Source organism: Phascolarctos cinereus, unplaced genomic scaffold (genome assembly GCF_003287225.1).
Source record: "Phascolarctos cinereus isolate Bilbo 61053 unplaced genomic scaffold, phaCin_HiC Scaffold_726;HRSCAF=1367, whole genome shotgun sequence".
In the NCBI taxonomy this organism is placed as follows: domain Eukaryota; kingdom Metazoa; phylum Chordata; class Mammalia; order Diprotodontia; family Phascolarctidae; genus Phascolarctos; species Phascolarctos cinereus.
The window spans coordinates 135,328,000-135,344,134 of record NW_027556098.1 but is presented as its reverse complement, the minus strand read 5'-3'; the positions used below and the strand labels follow the sequence as shown (position 1 = coordinate 135,344,134).

Below are 16,135 nucleotides of genomic sequence, written 5' to 3'. Positions count from 1 at the left end.
CTCATATATATTTTTCCGCCTCAGCTTGAGATTGGCCTCCTCATGACAACTCTAAGTAATCTCCATCAATTCTCTTTATGCTCTAGCTGAGAATTCTTGGGACTTCCTTTCCCTGCTTCCACTAGAATCTTTGGAGGCTCACTCCACTGTTTCAGTTGAGAGGGGAAGAGAATATGTTCCTGGTGAGAATATGCTCAAGATGGAAAGTCTGAATGAATATTCTATGAAACAATGTTATATGGATAGTGGTTATGTTTAACCGATATATTACAGGTCAGATGGGCTATTCTGGATTATTCTAGGGATCCAATCACTATTTGTAATATTGGGATTCTATGGCAAAATGTGTTATGCATACCAAGCAGTCTACTTATAAACTTCTGGAACATGGCCTATTTATAAGATGGCAACTATGTTTATTTAACTCAACACATATTTTTTAAAGCCCTACCATATACAAGGTATATGTGTATGTACATATATATATATACATATATATGTGTATGTGTGTATATATATATATATATATATATATATATATATATACACACACACACACACACACATATATATGTACACACATATATGTATACCTGTGTGTTGTTACACAATAATATTTCCTATTTTAGGAAACAAGTTCAAACGATGCAATAATAATGGAGGTACTTAATTTTACTTTCAGAATCCTAGTAAAGAAAGAGTCTACCTTTCGGGGTATGGTGTGGAATTGGCTATCAAGAGCACAGAATACAAGGCCAAGGATGATACTCAGGTGAAAGGTGAATTCTTAAAATAAGAACAAAAGTTGTCCTGTTTCTCTGCTTTTTATAGCTTAAAATTTTAAACTAATTTTTCCCTTTGAGAATTTTTTCTCCTTTGTAGAGACCTAAACCTTACTCCTCGAAAATTTGTTTCCACTCTTGTCTGAGTATTTTATGTGATAGCTAGCACCTTTCTGGCCAAGAGTGTTAGATGAGATGCCTTTCACAGGTTCTCCATATCACACTTTAATTAGTTAATGGAGGGAGTGCTGAACAATGCAAATCCATTTTTTCTCTAGCTTTCTCACTTCTTGTTTTTCATTTGTAAGAAAAATATTTTGTTTACTTTCATCCAGAGTATATGTGGATATGTTTTCTTATGCCACTCCCCACTCACTTTATTTTTTTTGTTGTCTTATATATTTTCTTATTTGCATGGTTTATGTTAAAGAACTTTTTTAGAAGGAAAGGGGAAGGCTGTGGTCATCTGAAAAGAGTCTCTTTTTTTTAATCACATCAGGAAATAGTAAAAATGTGGTTCACAAAGCATCTAATAACTTAGCTTCAATGGAAAATAACAGCATAATGCAAACTTTTACATTTACTATCAATATTAATGTACATTTTCTTTTGTTTAGTTGGTTTAGTGAAGAAGCTGTCTGTTTTAATATTGCTGGTTTTGATTTTGGGAGGCTTCCCATTTTTTTCAAGTTTATGAATGTTGCAATTCATTTGTAAAATTTTCTAATATTTGAGTAGAAAAAACCTATTCTTACTTTATCAATAACAAAGAATAACTGAAAAAAATTTCCAACCAATATGTATTCGGACTAGCTAAAATTGAAAAACTAACAAAAAATAAGCACTATATATAGCCTCAAGTTGAATTTTTTGGACAGCAAACAAAATGCATGATAATATCTCATCAGTATTAGTGAGTGGTAACATGTATGATAACTTGTACTTTTGTAGGAACTGACACGAATGCTACAGTAATAGGTGAAAACGACCCTATTGATGAAGTTCAAGGATTCCTTTTTGGAAGATTAAGGTATGACAACCAGGTTCAATCAGAAATGATCTCCTTGGTCAGAATTTCTTAGTTGCTTGCTTTCCATTGCCTTTGGCATATTTAACTTGCCCAACCTTCAGGATCCTTGAATGAATGAATTTTAATAAAAATAGTAATTGTTTATTCTTCATAATGTTTTGTGCTGAGCACTAAACAAACAGATAGAAAGAGGAGAGGGAATAAGCATCAACTTACAGAGAGACTCAATGACAAGCTTTCTTGGATATAATCTAAAATGAGATTGCTGTTGTCCATCTTGTGATGATTATGTTTATGATTTTGAGTAAAGGTAAAGCATAATCACTAAGGTATATACAGTATTATGTGTCTGCCTGTTTTTGTTATCTGAACCTATGTTTTGGTTTCATATCAGCATGGTTGATCTCAATCTCATGATGAGTATTAGGAGAAATTGAATTATTGTCCCAAAATTTTTGTCTAGGAAACAGTTTATTTTAGCTTGGGAAAGTGATGGTAGATGCCAAAAATGTAAAAAAAAAAAGTTATTTGGGGAATTATAGGTATCAACTATGATTTTATAAGACTTAAATCCAAGAAAAATCCTCTTTTGTAGAAATGGGCTTTATCTGTAAAATGAAGGGATTGTGTTAGATGATTATCTTTGAGGTTCTTTCTAGCTCTTACTACCATGGTTTCATAATTCTAAGTATACTCCAATACACTGAGGCATTTTAAGGTCGCATAAGGGTCCTTAGAGAGCAGTGCAGGCCTTATTGCCATGTCTATCATAAATTTGTAGTTATGTATAACTTAATCAGAACTTTTTGTAAAATTTTGGGCATTATTCACTTTTCATAGGATCATAGATGTAAGATCTGGAAAAGGACCTTAGAGTCCATTTTATGGATGTGGAAACTGAGGCCCAGAGAAGTTAAGTGACTTTTCTAAGGTTATATACCTTACTAAATGATGCAGGATTTGAGACCAAAACTTGTGCTCTTGCCACTATACTATATATCTTTTCCATTTTCTTAGGTGTAGAAAAAAGAGATGAAGTAGGAATCATCTTTGCTAATGGCTAGTATAAATGTTTTATTTACTTTTAGCTTTAACATTTGCTAGAGTTATATATGACAAAATCACTGACATGATTTCTGGTCTATTACATGTATACTTTAAAATTTTTGTTTAACCTCAGCACTGATTAAACCAGTTTGTGGTCAAGATCAAAATATTTTTGAAAAATGATTTAGCAAGCTTCTAACATATCAGATTTTTCCATGTTAGTCTGATTATTGATTACTTATAATACAAAGGTACATTATGAAAATTATAGAGAATGTAAGTGACCCCTTCTAACCGAGGAGCTTATTCATTTAAAATTTTTAAGGTAACTAGTGTAAATTTTAGGGTAACTAGTCTAAATTAAAGAGGGATTTTCGAAAAATAGTGAAGTTTCCAGAATCTTTTATTTATTCATAATATCATGCTGATTTCCTCAAGCTCTGGAACAATTTAGAGCTTCCCAAATGACATAAGTATTCTTCATCAACTTGGTTTTTCCTATGGACTTGTCACATAGCAAAAATGAGGGATAACAGAAGGGTACCCCATAGAGGAATTCCCTACTACGTTGGGTACACTTCCCAAAATGTATTTTATCTTAGGGATAAGAGTTGCCTACGTAGGCACATGTGGAAAGATTGCAATCTACCTTGTTGGAAAGAGTGATTACATGGATGAAATACAAATACGAGTAGCAATTATTTGATAGTTTAATTGTGAAGAGTAGTGGAGTTGCTATAGAAGTCAACCAGTTGAAACTGAGGGACCCAGATAGTACAATAAATTAATTTTTTCAGTTCTGTATATTGGAGTACAAATTGGCTTCACTTCCACCTGTTAATATGACCTTTTTTCTTGTAGTTAGGTAAAAAAGAGCTAGTATAAGGATTTGGCAAGTCAATTTTGGACTAAATGCAATTTCCCTTGCTCATATACAAACTTTAAATTATTAGCTATAACAGCTGATAGTTCTCAGAACATAAATGAAAAGAAACTCAGTAGCCCCAACTTTACTTCTGTTTAATGTCATCCCAGTTGATGAAAATTGTCTTCTTAGTAAATATTCGTTGAAAGAACATTTTGGTGAATCTTGTATATCTTTTTCATCTCTTTTTGAATTTTGTTTTAACCTTTTATAAGTTACAAATAGGAAAGAAATGGGTAGGATGAATTATATTACTATTTGATTACTTTTAGTCGTAAAATTGAACAAAGGCTTAAAAAACACAATCCCATACCAGATGTTAACATTAATTTTATTAGTATGCAAATGTGTTTTGAATGAGTAAGAGATGATTCGCATTTTGAATCTGACTTTCCTCATATTTCTGTCAGAGAACTCCATCCTGATATGAAGGACCAGTTAAAGGAACTCCGGAAGCATCTTGTGGAAAGTACCAATGAAATGGCACCTCTGAAAGTTTGGCAATTGCAGGGTAATGCCAATCTAATGAAATGATATTCTACCTGTAATTTGATTTAGTTTTATAATATAGGAAACATACAGTTTGGAGACTGTTAAACCTATCTGACATTTCCTCTGTGGTATTAGAGTTCATCAGAAATTTTGAAACCAGTTTTAATAACCATGATATATAATAGTAAATGGCAGTTGCAATATGTAGCCCTGGGACCAAATAGTTGGAGAGTAGTATAGAAATAATATAGAATTGTAGGATGTGTATATTAGGTAAAAATTCAGATACATTCACAGTAAGTAATTTTTTTAATGTGCTAAAATTCAAGCATGTGATATTTATGAATTATTTATGTAGCTAGATTTTCCATTGGCCTTTGAGTCAACTAGTAGCTGTATTCCTAAAATAAAAAAATTTCTCAGTTTTGAAAGGGTATAAAATGTCACTTATTGTGGGTTTTTTTTCCTTGTTCATATTCTTTCACTTTGAGCTATTTAGCAAATTTTTTCATTTTTCAAATCATCATTTACCGGAAGTTCTGATAAATCCTAGTTTTGGAAATGTTATAAATCCAAAGGATGGTCTAGGTCAGGGGTGGGGAGCCTGTGGCCTCAAGGCCACATGTGGCTTTCTAGGTCATTGGGTGCAGCCTTTTGACTGAATCCAAGTTTTACAGAACACATCTTTTTATTAAGGGGATTTGTTCTGTGACGTTTGGATTCAAGTCAAAGGGCCACATTTGAGGACCTAAAGGGCCACATGTGACCTTGAGGCCTCAGGTTCCCTGTCACTGATCTGGCTTCTGTCTCAGCAGTATTCAAGTACAGAACGATTTAGAGAATACCATTTTCGGTAGATAGATCCTAAAGGAACCCAAACATGCTGTGAAACAGATTTAACTTGGAATCGTGCCTTTAAAATACCATCCTTTTGAATGACTTCATTTGAAGGTCTTGTCTTTTACCAACAACAGAGCATGAAAAGTTTGTCAGTTATAAAGCATGTGTTTGTGTGTGTGCGTGCATGTGCGTGTTTACCTGTGTGTCTGAGCATCAGTGTATTATATAATCATAGTTAATGGTTAACATTTGGCTTAGACTTTATTCTTTGTTTCTTTCTTTTTTTTCAGATCTAAGTTTCCAGACTGCTGCCCGAGTCCTGGCTGCACCTCTTGAGGTAGCTTTGGTGGTTCTAAAGGATCTCAGTCAGAATTTTCCTACCAAAGCTAGGTAATACAGAAGAAAGCACAGGGAAATGTCCCTCGTTAACATAGTATCCAATGATAACTGTCCTCTCATTTTGTTAAAATTCAAAGCGAGATTTACTAAATGTAAAAGAACTTAGAAAACAAGAGCACTGCATCAGTGCAATGTGGCATTATTTTAAAATGTCTGTTCCAAGATTTGTGTAGATTGGCATTTAAAACAGAAATGCATATGAAGTCTTAAGAGAGATTTGTGGAATAAATTTTGTTGTTAACAATTCTTACATGATGTGTGTATGTATAATGCCTTATAAAAGCATTAAAATGTTGACATGAAGTCTAAAAAATAAAAATGGCATTTCGATTGAAACAAAACTGTATCTTGAAAGGGAAGAAATCTATATTAAGAAAAATGAGCAAGGTGCTTATTTTGCTAATTTCCATTTCTCTCCTTTACTTGCTAAGTATACTAATAATTGTTCAACATGAGTTTTTCCATGTTGAATCAAACCAGACTCTATACTTATACATTAATGTAGAAGTAACATTTCAAAATCTTAGTTGGTGCTTCCAAAAACTTTCTACTATTCAATCTATGTTATTTTTCTGCATTTGAATCGGATTATCAGTGCACGCATATAGTTGTATGTACATTTTTCTTAATTCTGAAGCGTTATGCAAGTTTGTGTCAGAATTCTGAAGTTCTCATTTTTCATACCTAATAAGCATTTTTTTTTTGTTTCGTATTCCTGCTAAAATGTTTTAGCAAGGGATAAAAGTTAGTTCCTCTATATGTTATATGACTGTTTTAAATCATTATAAGGTTGGTGCTAAGTTATTTTGAGCTCTGATACGAGATATTTGAGGTTTCTTTTTTTCTTTTTAATACAGTTTAATACAGAATTGCCTGATAAAGCTTATCATAAATCTCACAGTTAATTCACAGTCATATCATTCAGAGATATTGAGTTGAACACATGAACACCACTAGTGAGTACTTAAATACAATGCTAAACTTGCTCATAAAAGTTTTTTATTCACTTTATAGGCATTAGAGATAACTTGTGGCAATAGTATTGTTCTATTTTTAGCCAAGGTCTGGAAGCAACAACACTACTTTAGAATGCTTTATTATGGATCTTCTTTTGGAAGTGAGAAAAATGTGCTGTTAAGCAAGGGGCTACATACCCATTTTTAAGGACTGTATTTTTAAAAAACCCTTTTGGTAATAATTTACCTAACACTTTACCAGTATATTCTTCGAAGTCTGGCCACTTCACATAAGTGAATTTGTATTTATTTTGGCCAAGCCAAATTAACTTTTTTTTTCCTTAGAGCAATAACGAAAACTGCTGTTAATCAAGAACTCAGAACTGAAGTGGAAGAGAACCAAAAGGTAACTAACATCTGCCAGAAAACATCAGTTTCTTCTTCTTTTTTTGGTGGTAGGTAGGGAGTAAGATAGGAAATCTCTTTCAAAGTAGATAAATGTTAGTATCTATTTGATCTGGGTGCTACACCAAAGATTTTCCAAATACCCCCTTTTCCCCCTTTAAAACCCAGTGCTGTGAATTAATTTTTTAAAAAGCTTTAACCTTGACTTACAGCCTTTCGTCTAAAGAACTTAGTGGTGGCCATTGTCCTAACCACTTTTGTAGTAGAAGAAGTGAGAGAACTCATTGGCATCTTTAGTCTCTAATATAAACTACATTTCATAATTGAATAATTCATATAATTCATAGTAAAAAAATTCAGTAAATATAAATTTTATGCTTGATAATTCTTCACTTAGTAATTAGTGCCTACTGAATTTGTTTCATTGAGATCTGAGTAATTCAGATGTACCTCAGTCCTTGCTTTCTTTCACTGCTAACCCTAGCAGGGTAAAATAACTAGTGGCTATGGAGGGAAAGCCATCACTTTCCATCACTATCTTTTATTAAGGAGTAGAAGCTGTTGGTGCTAGACACAAGACATGTCCATATTATTGGGATTTTCAATTAATTTGATTTATTATGAAGAAGAGACTCCGTACTATGTTCTCCCAATTTCCTGAAAATTGTAGGAAAACTCCCCTCAGAAGTAAAAGATGATGGTAGAAAAGAAGGTCCAAAATTGGCAGAAATTCTTCTTTGAATGTCCTTTTGCATGTCAACAATATTTTTTTCCTTCTAAATTTTCAGTACTTCAAAGGAACTTTAGGATTACAGCCTGGAGAGTCTGCCCTGTTCATCAATGGATTACACATTGATTTAGACACACAGGATATATTTAGGTATGGATATCAGCTTACTTCGTTCTTTGAAAAAATTTTCTATTCTACAAGTTTTAATAGGATTTTTGCTCAGATGTTAACTTTTTTGAGTCTGTATTAGAAGGCTTCCAGTGTTAGGTGAGGTTTACCCAAAGGGTAATTGAGTATAGGCAGTTTTCTGTGTGATTTTCCATATGAAATATTGCCCTCTTGTAACACATCATCACCTGCAGTTGGTCTTCATAAATGCAGTTATGATGTCCATATTGATAAAAAGTAACCCCTTGCCCTGTTACCACTAAATGTTTGTGTTGGCCATCTTGGCCAGAAGGTCCACTGGGGGGTAGAACTGCATTCACCAGTGAAGGCCTTTTGGTGTGACTCTTCTGGAAAAAAAAATGTTTTTGTTTCATTCATGTCACGGGAATGCTTCCAGAAATACTGCTGTTCAAGTTCATTAAAGTGTTATCCAGTAATATGCTATTAATTACCAAATTGTGCTGAATTATTTCCTCATGGCTGTATTCTAATTTACTCTTGTTTTGCGTCAGCCCATGTTTCTAAATTGAAATTTATCCTTTGACTCATAAACTTTTAAATAATAAATAATAAATAATAAATCCCTAGTATTAAACCATAAAGTTAGTAATGATTTGTAGGATGCGGTTATTTACAGTAAACCATCCATCTTGTCAAAATTAAGCTACGAAGCCCACATGATATTATTATAGATGGTCATAGAAAGCCAGTAAAATGTAGTATATATTTTAAGGTGCTTGATCTCATTAGCACTGTTTTGTCTTAGGCTGTAATATGGAAAGCATATTGAGTACAACAATTGAATAAGTATTTAACTCAAATTAAATGTTAGTTCCTGTTAAAAAAAGAAAAAGGATAAAGTACTTTGATAAAGTGGTAAATGAATTAGATTTGTATATTTTGATAGAATGACCCAAAGGCTACTTCACTAAAGCCCTGGCTGGATTTTTGAAGCTGATACCAGTGAAGTGAAGGCTCTGTAAGGTCTTACTAAGTAGCAGGAAAGGCTTCAAAAAGGGCCTGTCATGGACTGGGTTTCTGTCTTGAGTTGTAGAGAGAGGGGTATCACCAGTGAGTTGACTACCAGCTGATAAACTTTTCAGCCATGCATATTCATAAGATTGTATATTCTTTGTCAGTGGAGGGAAGACATACACTAATGACATCATACATAGGCCTTTAAATGTATGGAAGTAATGAAAAGAATACAATTCTATTCACTTTTAAAAATTTAAACCAGCTGTGGTGTAGATTCTACCAACCATCTGTTTTAGTCTACTTGCCAGGATCAGAACCTCAGCAGCTTTCAAGTGTTTCTAGGAATAATAACAGTTCTATAATTTATTTCAGCTTGTTTGATGTGTTGAGGAATGAGGCTCGTGTTATGGAGGGACTGCACAGACTAGGAATAGAAGACTTATCTCTGCACAATATTTTGAAACTGAATATCCAGCCATCAGATGCAGACTATGCTGTGGATATCAGAAGCCCTGCTATTTCTGTGAGGACTCTTTTAATTCTCAAATATATTATTCAAGTATCATTAGCATTTTTTTCTCTTGATTTTCTATCATAAAAAAATTGCTATACCCCTTACCCTATGACTGTAAACTGACAATGTGTTACAACTCTTGGGGCCAGTTTTATTTTTCATTACTCAAGTTCATATATCACATATTATGTTTATTCTTCATCCAGTGGTTTATAACTTGTCTTAGAGATACCTGATGTTCGAAGAGTCATGTGTAAGGGTTTTGTGGAAGAGAATATAGACTGTGTATTCTTAGTTGCCTTTAGGCCATATCCCCACAAATTATCCTGAGGCTTTATCACCCAAGGTGTAGTTGTTTGTTTTTGGCTACTTGAGTTGAAGCTCAGAAAAGACTTTAACATTATGTTTAGTAAATGTGTTTATAGAATGGTAACTTTTTTTTCACTTTTAAGCTTTTATTTAGTGTTTTATTTTTCTCCAGTTACATGTAAAAACAATTTTAACATTTGTTTTTAAAACTTTGAGTTCCAAATTCTCTCTCTTCCTCCTTCCCCTTCCTCAACTCCCCTCCCCCTATTGAAAGGCAAGCAATTCCATATAGGTTATACGTGTATAGTCATGCAAAACATATTCGTAATAATCATGTTGTGAAAGAAAACAGAAAAAAAACTCAAGAAAAATAAATTTCAAAAAGTATACTTCAATCTGTACAGAATGGTAACTTTCTTTCTTTCTTTCTTTCTTTCTTTCTTTCTTTCTTTCTTTCTTTCTTTCTTTCTTTCTTTCTTTCTTTTTCTTTTCTTTCTTTCTTTTCTTTCTTCTTTCTTTCTTTCTTTCTTTCTTTCTTTCTCTCTCTCTCTCTTTCTTTCTTTTTTTTTGTGAGGCAGTTGGGGTTAAGTGAGTCCAGAGTCACACAGCTAGTGAGTGTTAGTGTCTGGTTCTTTTGACTCAAGGGCTGATGCTCCGTCCACTGTTCCTCCTAGCTGCCTCTAGAATGGTAACTTTCAAAGTGAAATATGAGTATTCTAAAGGTCTGTAGGCAAGTCTAATATTCAAGTCACTAGAAATTATGGGGTTTTTAGAGTTTTTTTAACTACACATTTGAATCTACTTTACAAAACACAAAAATGAGTATTCCAAAAAAACATAACAAGGGTGACAATACAAAGGTACGTATGTTCTCCTAAGGAATTTACCAGTAGATTGCAGAGTGCTTTCAGAAGGCAGTGAGTACAACAGTGAGGGCCCTTTAAGCTCTGAAAGACCATAATTCCTTCTCAATGAAGTCCATGATTATTTCAAAGACATGCTTTTAACTACTCAAACTAGAATGAGAAAAATGGATGAAAACAGATGTTGGCCAAATCACAGCATGAAGTTGGGTAGGGAGCTTGTGTATGCTGTATATACTCTTCAGTATATATTCATAAATGGTAGATTAATACTTCAGATGAACTGCAAGTTGGGCCTAGAATTGAATAGAAAGATATTAGGCTGGACCTCATTTAGGAAATCATACCTCACTTTCAATCAGTCAATCAATAAACATTTATTAAGCACCTACTATGTGCTGGCAGTGTGCTAAGTGCTGGGGATATAAAAATAAGACAGAAGTCAGTCCCTGCCCTCAAGGAGCTTACAATTTAATTAGGGGAGATAACAAGCATATTTTATGTACCGTATCATAATTCAGATATTAAAGAATCAGTGTAGAAAAAGAAAAATTATCTCTATTGTTGAGACAAGATTTTTATCAAACAATTGGAAGAAATTATAGATAAAATAGGTAGTTCCAAGACTACACAAAAAAATTAACCCACAAGAAAAAACCAATATAAAATTGGGGAAAAAAAGTGTGTCTATGCAAAAATATTCATAGTTGCTTTATTTCAACTAGTAAAAAGCTGTAAGCTACCAATTTTTCCAGTGATTGAGGAGTGACTGAAAAAGTTGTTATAGGTTAAAATAATGAAATACCATTGTTCCATTTTATTTATTTATTTATTTATGTTTTTGGGTGAGGCAATCAGGGTTAAGTGACTTGCCCAGGATCACACAGCTAGTGTCAAGTGTCTGAGATAGTATTTGAACTCAGGTCATTCTGACCCCAAGGCTGGAGTGCTATCTACTGTGCCACCTAGCTGCCCCCTGTTGTTCCATTTTAAAAAGCTAAGCTCAACTCAAACAAATATTTGTTGCTTGTCTTTATGTGTGCTAGGTGCTTAAGATATAAAGACAAAAAGAAAACAGCTCCTGTCTTCAGGGTTCTTATGTCATATTAGAAAAAGATGATAAATATGAAGCAATGTAGAAGCCATATTTTAATGTAAAGTGAAAAGACTTAACTTGAAGGAGGGCTTATATGTTTATAACTGTATTAAAAACAACTTAAGATACCTTCAGGAGAGAAATTAAAATTTTAATCATATGAATATACATATTTGATTATATAATTATTGGATTTGTTTTTTTATTTGTTTTTTTGTTGCGATTAAGTCTATACTGTCTTTATTCTAACTTAATAACCATCAACCAAAGGAAATTTTCAATTACAAAAACAAATGAATAATTTAGTTTGTTTTTAAAGTCTATAGCAAATTTGACAGAATATTAGCAGAAGTATCTTACTTCCACATTCCCTTCTGAATTATTTTTTCTCTCAAAATTTCATAGATTTTGTCCTTGCCCTTATTATATCAATAATATTTATATTTTGATCTCTGCTTTTTTAATGCATTTCATCATAATTCTTTGCACTTTTGATATTCTTTATATTTTCTTATAATTTCTTATGTCACAATAGTATTTCTTTATGTTTGAGTCACAATTTCTGGTTAACATGTTCATATATTTTAATTTACTTAGTAGCTGTCATTTCTTTGCTAGCTATTTGTTGAGCTATTCCCCAATTAGTGGCCATATGTATTGTTTCCAGTTTTTTTTCTTTTATGTATACTGTTACTTTAGATATTTTTGCACAAATAAGCCTTTTTTTCTCATTTCAATAATGTTCTTAGTAGTAGAATCACTGAGTTGGAAGATATGACTAGTTTTATAGACTTTCCTTTAAATTATGGTAACTTGAATATAGGCAGGATCTTTGATCCCATTAGTTTGAAAAACTGGGAGTTCCTTTCACCAATGCAGATTGCAACCTGTCTGTGACTTAGGCAAGTTCTAGGTACATAGAGGTTTAATTGCTTGCGTTGGATCTTGAATCTAATACATATCAGAAGCAGATTTGAACCTAGTTCTTCCGGACTCTAAGTCCAGTACTATATCCGTTGTGTCAGTATACCTCTTATATTGTCATACTACTTTTCAAAATGATTACACCAATTTATACCCACAGGGCAATGTGCTTGTTTCTTTTCAGGTCTTCCAACAATGAATATTGTTATTATCTTAATTACTTTAAACTATTAATGAGTGTAAAGTAGTATCCAAATTGTTGTAATTTGCATTTTCTGATTATTAGAGAATTGGAACAGTTTTTCAGATTGTTATTGGTAAAACTTATTTTTCTTTTGAGGACCAATTTTTGTGTCTTTTACCACTTAAGAATAAAGAAGATGAAACTTTAAAATTTGTGTCAGTCATTGATTATGAATGAAAGATTTTTTTAATCAGATTTTTATGGCAAATCTTTTTCCCATCTTTTTCTTTCTTTTATATTTAGGTACATTTATTTTCTCTCATTTCTAGCTTCCCATTCCCCTCCCTGCCTGGCTCACCTTTGTCCACTATTTTAAAAGAAAAACAAAAACCATTTAACAGATGTGTATAGTCGAGTAATTCCAGTTCTCTCAGTGTGTCATTCTGCATATTGAATATATCACCTCTCTGTCAGGAGGTTGGTAGCATAGAATGTCATGATCATCAATTGCATTGGTCAGAGATTTTAAGTGTTTAAAAATGTTTTGTCTTTATAAAGTTATTATATAAATGTTTTCCAAAATTATCACTCTTAATTACTTACATAGAAACCATCCATTTGGATACTCCATAATTTCACCATCCTTCTGTTGATGAGCACTTCTTTAGTTTCTAGTTATTTGCCATTAAAAAAAGAAGTGCTTTACATATTTTGGTATGTAAGGGACCTTTTCCCCCTTCTTTGATCTCTTCAAGGTATAGACCAATTAGTAATATTGTTCAACCAACAGAATGCATAGTGATTTTTTGGTTATAGTTCCAAATTGCTTTCCAGAATGGTTGTACCAATTCACAGCTCCACCAAAAGTGCATTAATGTACTTGTTTTCCTGTAGCCTCTTTAACATTTGTCATTTCCCATTTTTGTTACCTTTGCCAATCTGTTGGGTGTGAGGTGGAACCTCAGAATTATTTTAATTTACATTTCTTGAATTATTAATGATTTGGAGCATTTTTAAAATTTGACTGTTGTTAACTTAGATTTCTTCCTTTAAAAACTGCCTATTCATATATGTCCTTTGATCATTTATCAAATGGGGGTTAGCTTTTATTCTTATAAATTTGATTTAGTTCATTAACTATCTTGGAAATGAGACCTTTGTCAGAGAAGCTTGCCACAAAAATGTTTTATTCCCAGTTAACTATGTCCATTCTCTTCTTAGCTGCATTGGTTTTGTTTGTATGTGTGTGGGGAGACTTTTCAGTTTTATGTAATCAGTTTTGATGACTGGCCAGTACTTGAATTCTGATTTGACAGCTTGTTGGCATGACTTACCTTTCATACTTAGTTTTATATTTATATTATTAAATTCCTCATCAGAAGGTCTTGAGGTTGCTGTTTCGCTTTTACTTCCCTTTAAAAATATTTTTTACCTTTAGAATGATTCTTGTGAAGTTTATTACATATTCTTATAGATTAACAATTGTAAGATCTAGATTTTTTTTTTCAGTGGATCAACAACCTTGAAGTTGATAGTAGATATAGTTCCTGGCCTTCCAGTCTACAAGAGCTACTTCGACCTACCTTCCCTGGAGTTATCAGACAAATCAGAAAAAACTTCCACAATTTTGTAAGCAGTGTCTTATTTATTTATTTATTTAGGTCACAGTAGACTTAGTTGACCTTGATTTGATTCTTCTTCCCCTAAGCTTCTCTAGCTCTTAAATATAGAGATTCTTTCCCCCTGTTTCAGGCTCTCTTGACTTGATTTTGAGAAAAAATGATAACTTTTAGGATTATGAATGTTGGCATAGAGTTGTTGTAGTTACTGGCTGGAAATATTGCTTTACATCAATAATATAAAGTCTGGAAATGTGATATCTTAAACCTGTTCCAGTGCCAAGAAATTAGGTAGCTTTATGTTCAAAATATTCCTTTTATAACTCAGAAGAAGCATATACTTTATGTAGATTGTATTATAATGATTTTACTTGGAAAGTACTTCTAATTCTCTATAATTTTTAGTTCTAGAAGGATTGTGAGGTATTTCTATTCTCTGCCCTTTTTTTTTGGTAGAAATTACTTTTTTGGAAAAATGAATTTTTCCCCCTTTAGTAATTTTCCAATGGCATGCTTCAGTTTCTAATAATTATTTATCATCTTGCATCATTTCCATGTTCGTAGGGAGAGAAATTAGGAGGTCTTATTAGGGTTTTTTTCTCCTTAACTGTGTTGCCCTCCCACATTGCCATCTTCTTCCCTAGACGAGTACCCAGAAAACTATTTGGTGCATTAGCAAATAAAACTTCCCTGAAATGTAGAGGGGAAACCAAATCCTTTGACTAAAGTCTTCTCATTTTGCATATTCCATTCCAAAACTGCTTCTGAACTTCCTAGCCAAAGTCCACTTGCCTTTTGTTTTTCTCTGTCTTCCATACTTTGGTTATTTGGTACCAGATCAATGTTTAATGAATACTTGTCTTTTACTGGGCATAAAGATCATTTGTTTTTTAACTTGAGAAAGTTGGATAAAGCACTGAAATAGGACTCAACTTGGGGTACATTTGTGGCCTTGGGAAATGGTGCAGTGGAAGGAGTATGATTTAGTGACGAAGGGTTTGGATTTAAACCTAGAATCTTCTATTTATTATTTATGTGATTTTGTACAGGTTCCCCTCTTAAACTTAAGTTTATTTATCTGCAAAGTGTGGAGTTGAACCAAATAATCTCCAAGATTCCTTGCAGCTTTGAATCCTGTGATCATCTTACCTCATCCTTACCAAAATTTTTTTTAATGAATGGAAAATGATAGTGATGTCTATTTTCTTGCCTTCTGAGATGTGTGGTTTAAGAATAACTCTCGAGAAAGGCCATCTTTAGTTACAAAGTTGTAATAATATTTTCAGTCACATAGTGACTTATGTATAAATGCCATTTATTAGTTCTTTTCAATTTTTCATTGTCCACAGATTATCATAGTTGATCCAGCTCATGAAACTGCAGTGGAATTGATGAATGTAGCTGAAATGTTCCTCAGCAATCATATACCACTAAGGTAATAATACTATGTTGCTGATTTTAGTAAATGTATAACTGAGTTGAAATTTTATTTCTCGTTCTTAAATGATTTGATTAAAATCTAATACCTAAGAATATGAAAACAGTAGGGTTAATGAATTGGAATTAATTGGTCATTGATGAAGAAAATTAGTATCTTTTTTGGCACAGAATATTTGATATTTTTTGAGCAAAAGCTAGTTATCACTGGATGATTGAAAAATAACCCATCTGAAAATTTTTCATAGGCTTAGCCTGCTTTTTCATAGATATTCACATCACAAAAGATATTAATGTATTTGCAACAGATTGAGGACTTTGTTAGTTTCTATAGGACTAAATATTATTCATACCTGTTTGCAGAGACTTGTCAAATTAACAGTGAATTGTGTTTATCTAGAAACTGCTACTGGAAAAAAAGTCGGTTTTGGAAACAG

At 32.7% G+C, this 16,135-nt stretch overlaps 1 protein-coding gene across 2 annotated transcripts in view; it reads left to right on the top strand.

Moving 5' to 3' along the window:
- UGGT1 (UDP-glucose glycoprotein glucosyltransferase 1) overlaps positions 1-16,135 on the top strand; it is a 130,683-nt gene that overhangs the window by 59,246 nt on the left and 55,302 nt on the right. For both annotated transcript variants that reach the window (XM_078146785.1, XM_020967128.2), the window contains exons 7-15: positions 683-779; positions 1,734-1,812; positions 4,195-4,295; positions 5,407-5,506; positions 6,817-6,877; positions 7,665-7,756; positions 9,125-9,275; positions 14,152-14,271; positions 15,611-15,696. In XM_078146785.1, coding sequence (XP_078002911.1) covers positions 683-779; positions 1,734-1,812; positions 4,195-4,295; positions 5,407-5,506; positions 6,817-6,877; positions 7,665-7,756; positions 9,125-9,275; positions 14,152-14,271; positions 15,611-15,696 — 887 coding nt within the window. The remainder of the gene's footprint in view (positions 1-682; positions 780-1,733; positions 1,813-4,194; positions 4,296-5,406; positions 5,507-6,816; positions 6,878-7,664; positions 7,757-9,124; positions 9,276-14,151; positions 14,272-15,610; positions 15,697-16,135) is intronic.